This window comes from Haplochromis burtoni, unplaced genomic scaffold (genome assembly GCF_018398535.1).
Source record: "Haplochromis burtoni strain Fernald_Lab_line unplaced genomic scaffold, NCSU_Asbu1 Contig_168, whole genome shotgun sequence".
Lineage (NCBI taxonomy): Eukaryota > Metazoa > Chordata > Actinopteri > Cichliformes > Cichlidae > Haplochromis > Haplochromis burtoni.
In genome coordinates, this window is record NW_024582529.1 from 1,027,746 (window position 1) to 1,033,165 (window position 5,420).

The 5,420-nt window shown below is 38.3% G+C and overlaps 1 protein-coding gene across 3 annotated transcripts in view; it reads left to right on the plus strand.

The window, feature by feature from the left end:
- Nucleotides 1-1,385: 1,385 nt before the first annotated feature.
- Nucleotides 1,386-5,420, plus strand: part of LOC102309133 (C-type lectin domain family 6 member A) — a 6,048-nt gene continuing 2,013 nt past the window's right edge. The window contains exons 1-4 of one of the 3 annotated variants that reach the window (XM_005933748.2): nucleotides 1,391-1,638; nucleotides 2,398-2,478; nucleotides 3,935-4,099; nucleotides 5,206-5,357. In XM_005933748.2, coding sequence (XP_005933810.2) covers nucleotides 1,404-1,638; nucleotides 2,398-2,478; nucleotides 3,935-4,099; nucleotides 5,206-5,357 — 633 coding nt within the window. In that variant the 5' untranslated portion in view covers nucleotides 1,391-1,403. Of the gene's footprint in view, nucleotides 1,639-2,018; nucleotides 3,263-3,934; nucleotides 5,127-5,205; nucleotides 5,358-5,420 lie in introns of those variants that run through there. The other 2 variants (XR_006054947.1, XM_042225304.1) reach the window with 2 other exon arrangements.

The window sequence follows — 5,420 nt, forward strand, 5'->3', positions numbered from 1 at the left end:
GCTGTCAAATATTTGTAAATATTTCAGTATTTTGAATAAAACTATTATTACTATTGGGTAGTATTATTATATTATTATTACTTCTACTGTATGCATACAGTATTTTATGGGACTTAAATCACTCATTAGTGGGAGCAGTCTTATATCTCTGCACAGATCACTTCATCTCACACACTTTTTTGTGTGTATGACTGAAGAAGACAATGACCTATGTGTTCTGACACACACACTGCACATACAATCACACGCTGGTCATGATTGCTGCTTGTGCGTGTTAGATAATTATGCAGACAGACATAAATGCAGGCAGGTGACAAATTTAAGGGAAAATCTGTTGTTCTGTGGGAGGCAGCTTTAATTGTTTGTTTGTACAGGTTTCAGTGCAGTAGTGGTTCTCAAACTATATAGTGGGCCCTCTGGTGGGGCTTAAAGTCAGTGCAAGGAAGTGTTACCAACCAACCAGGGGAAAATATGTAGAGAAACTAATCAGAATTTAAGAAAAATGAACAGGAAAATCTTTCTAAAAGGAATCTTGGTTGGTCATTACTGTTAATGATTCATAATAGGTATAAATGTGAGCATGAATGATTGCCTGTGTGTGTTTTAGACAGGAAAGGATGTATCTGGATGTACCCAGCCTCTCACCTCATGACAGAAGGCAAAGGCTCCAGCCCCTGGGAACTGGATAAGCTGCTAAGAAAATGGCTCTTTTAGAAGAAAGTGCCACTGCAGATCACACACAGTTGTTCTGACTGATCACCTTAATTCTAAACATTTTTACCCTGATGGGAACGCTGTCTTTGGAGATTCCTCCATCCATTATAAACACATGAATGTTTTCACCAGGATGACAGTTATGTAAAGCATATGGCCTCTGCAGCCACAAGATCTAAATAAGCAGTGCAAAATGTTGGGTAGACATGTTTAACAGCTTATATGTTTATACTGTGAAGGAATAGCATTTAACCCTCATCCATAAACCTGAAAAACAAATGCCAAAGAGTACAGAAGCTATTCTAGCAGTAGGCGGTGGCCTAATATCTTAACAACACACTTTAGTTCATTTTTTTTTCTTTAATATGTCACCCATGCATACATTGAAATGTGTATGTATCTATTTCCCCTCTTTTTTAGAGGTTAATGCCATTTTCAGGTATAAAGAAGGCTCGATTGTAACTTTGAAGGGGTGAATCTGGTCTGGCAGCAAACATTTTCCATGGGTGTCCCTAACAGGGTGATATGTGCAGTTATTTGGTATGTAAACTAACTGTATGTTGATTTTAACACACACTAATGGAGAAATAAAGAATGACTTTGACTCTTCCTCTAACAGACTTGTTTGGTTATCAGACCCAGCTCTGCTTTGCATATGGCTGCAGGGGAGTCAGTATTTTAATATTCATATGAGATACTGGACATCATTCCACACCAATCCATCAACAGAGGAACGCTGGGCTGTTCGTTGGTACCTGCTGCTGGAAAACAAAGGATTGTTGGTGACTGAAAAGTTATGCATCCATGCTGTAATAACTCAAGAAAAATCCTGTGCTGATTCTCTGCTGGATGAGACCATGGGAGTGAATAATGGATCGACTCTGCTTGAAGAAGAAAAAAAGCTGGAAGCATCCAAAGACAGAAGTAATTAGCTTTTCTTTTTATAAAGTATTTCAATTGGTTTTATTTATTTATTTAGTATTAGTCATTTCTTAGCCTGTTTAACACTAAATTCAATTGCATGCATGGGTCGAGTGGGTTTAAGAAGAACACTGTTGAGGTGTGCTCATTATCATGTTAGCTAATGATTTAATTAATGAGCTCATTCTGCTTTGAAGAAGCAGAGATGACAACAATAGTGACTGCAACATAATAAAAATGTTCCCACTCATCCACGGTGGTGTCTGCTTGATTTTTATTTTTTAGCTTTACAGTTGCCTCGTCCTTTACATTAGAGTGAATTTTATTTTCTGGGTTTGTAATATAGATTTTGAAAATGCAACATTAACAATATTTCTTTTCAGAAACAATCTACAGACTTGGGATCAGAGAGATGTTTGAAGTCTTGGTGGCAGATTTCATCAAATTAGAGCAAAATCTATCAATTCATTGATCTGCCTGTGTCTGATGCAACCCATACTCATCAACCATGCAGGGCAACAAGTCTGCTATGTCTTAAAGCCATCATCCAAATAAAGCAGTCCAAAGCAACAACACAACACAAAAAGAGATGCTGTATTTCAACAGGAATATTCTGCTGGCCTGTTGGACTGCTTTGGGTGAAATGGTCTTTTATGAAATTCCCAGGCTTGCCAAAGTCTCCTCCTGCTGAAATGTAAAAAAGGTCTATAAATGTTTAAGTGTTTTTCTTTTTTCCCTTTGTTGTTGTGTCGGCTCTCTCAGGTCACTACAGACAGCTGGCTCATTACTTCTGTTTGCTCTGCTTTCTACTGACCATCATCATTCTGCTCCAGACTCTCTGCTGTGAGTGCCTCTTTGCATCTATAAAACTCACTGACCAATGGGAACGGGTTACTGAAAAAAGGAGAGGGAGATAATGTGCTGATATACATATAAGACCTTAACTGATATTTTGAATATTTTCATATAATTTACAATAATTTACAAAGTTGAGTTTATCTCTACACCGCACCTGCCTGTACATGGCATTTAACCACTTTAGTCTAGCTCAGTGGTGACTGAGACACTGCCTATCCTCGCCGGCCAAATCCTATACTCAAAGATTTAAAGAAAATAAAGACAGAAAGAGTGGATTTCATTAGTGAAGTAACACACATCATGTTGGATAAAAACGTAGGGCCTTGTTTGAGAGTGAGTGTAATAGATCCTCGCTAATAGTGGAGCTCAGAATAATATGATTTTTAAAGTTCTCCAAGCGAATGCTAACAACATAGCAAAATTTGGCTGTGTTGTTATGTAGAGTGGACCCGCTTCACACTGGCAAATGTAACTTGTTGCCCAGGTGTTTCCTTTTGCATCGATTGCGCTCACACAAAGGCGTTGTGTGTAACTAGCCTTCTTTCTTTCACTCTTTCCATCTGCTGATACACAGATGTCGAGGTGTGCTGGCTGCCACACAAAAACGGCTCATCTAAATGAAAACAAAGACGCATATATTACTTACAGCAGCGTGAAAAGCTTGGTTGGCTTCAAAATGAACACAGGACCAGAAAATAACTGCAGCTGTTCAGAGAAAACGCAGTGAAGAGGAGCCTCAAAACAACAGTCACCACTCAAGAGATTGCAGGTGTGAAAATGTCACAATTCACACAAGATTCAGGCAGCAGAATGACACTAAATAGACTTTTTAAATATTTTTGTTTTGTAAAATGTCTGAAGGAGAGGTCAGAGGTCAAATGTGGCATGACATTTAAAATCTAAACTTTTTGAGTAATTGTTTTTACAGACAGAATGATACTAAACATCAAAAACACCACAAGTTTGAGGTTTTATTATCAAATGTTACCAGGAGTCTCAAATTTTATGTCATTGGCGTATTTTTGTGAACTTTAAATGCCTAACGTGACAAAAATAAATAAATACATTTTCTTCTACTGCTAACCTGCCTTTGGAGAGCACTGCATTAGTATACAGCGTACATATGGAGGTACTGCAGGAAGATTTTACCATGATTCTGGTGTTTCAACAAAAAGCAGGACGAGTCTTTTGTCATTTTGTCGAGAAATAAATCCGTCGGTCTCTGCGTCTTATTTTAGAATAAATTCTGTTACGCGATGGCTTGCAGAGAGGATTAACTCTGTTCTTTTTGAATCATCCCTTTTTTCACCTCTGTCAGTCTGCTTTGCTTTCTGTCTGACACTGCTTTATTATCCCGTATCCATGGTAACGGGTGATGAGACATTGTGTATGCAATCTTCTGACACTGTGCTGCATGTGTTGTGTGTGTTTGATACCACAGTGGTTCAGCTCACACTGGTGTCTCAGTCCCAGTCGGCCCTGCAGGAAAACAAACTGAGAGGTTTGAGAATCGGGCTGGAGAAGCTCAACCAGTCATATCAGCTCCTGTTCTCCCAGTACCCTTCTCTAAACCAGTACTGCCCAATCAGCAACGCTACCACTGGTGGTGAGTCTGGGTGCTTTTTTATTCAGAGCTACAAGTGTTAAGAGAAAATCCAGAGAAAAAAATCATTTTTTACACCCACAAAAATCACAACTTTTCGAAGATGTTCCTGTGACAGTTCCTCGTACACACTGTGTCTGTTTTCAGGCATTTCTATGGCCAGACTTCAAAACTGACGCATCAGTGGATAACTGGGTGGTTTTAGTGTAAAGGTTTACCTGAGGCTTGGCTCTAATTATAAGGCTGTAACAGAAAGGTAAAGAAGCTAATGAATCCCTTATATAAAGGTCGAGTATTTAACTACAGACGAGTTTGTGAGAGAGAAATGTCAGTTTCAGTTTGGTCATTTTGTCCCAGTCACGCTGCCAAACAAGTGGCAGATTAAATATAGACAACTGTTTACAAAAAAACCCATTTAACAAAGAAGCTCTGATTTCCATTATGCTGTGAAAAAGACAAACAACTCGAGCGTGATTCAGATTCAGATAACAGATCCACTTTGAGCTTTTGTGTCATATTACATATGACGAGTTTCCAGTATGTTAGATAAACTGATTTAAACCAGTGAAACTGGATGTGTAATATTAGTCTGTTTGTTTTCAGTCTGTAATCAGTGATATAAATAAAGTAGAAAACATATTTATACCACTTACTTATGACACAACATAAAAACACACTACCATAAAACTATTACAGGCTTTTCAGAATGAAACCTGACATTAACACCTTCAGACTGTCGGGCTGTAGTAACTTTTAAATGGTTGTAGCTAATACACAATCCAAATTTAAGTCTTGCTTGTGGAGCACTGTATTGTTGTTTAATCATTTACACACTCAAAATGCAGTTTGTTGAAAAATATGTCATGATTTCAGTGCTGTTGTGAGATTATTTCATACTGAGAACAGTAATACTGTACTGAGATGTACAGGATGCTAGAAAATTTCAAATCACTGCTGAAACTTACCCTGGCTTGACATTTAAGGTCTTTTGAAGCTTAAAGTAGATTAAAACAAACTTTGAGGGATGAGTAATCTGAGCCACATCTTTTACCTATTCTTTATTATTATTATTATTATTATTATTATTATTATTATTATTGTTCACTCAGAAAGAGAGTGCAGCCTATGCTTACCTGGCTGGATGCCTCAGGGACAGAAATGTTTCCTCTTCAGCCAGGACAGAGCTGACTGGATCAGTAGTCAGTACCACTGCATGGCACTGGGGGGCGTCATGGCTATAATAAGGACAGAAGAGGAGCAGGTGAATGCACACACACACACACACACACACACACACACACACACACACACACACACACACACA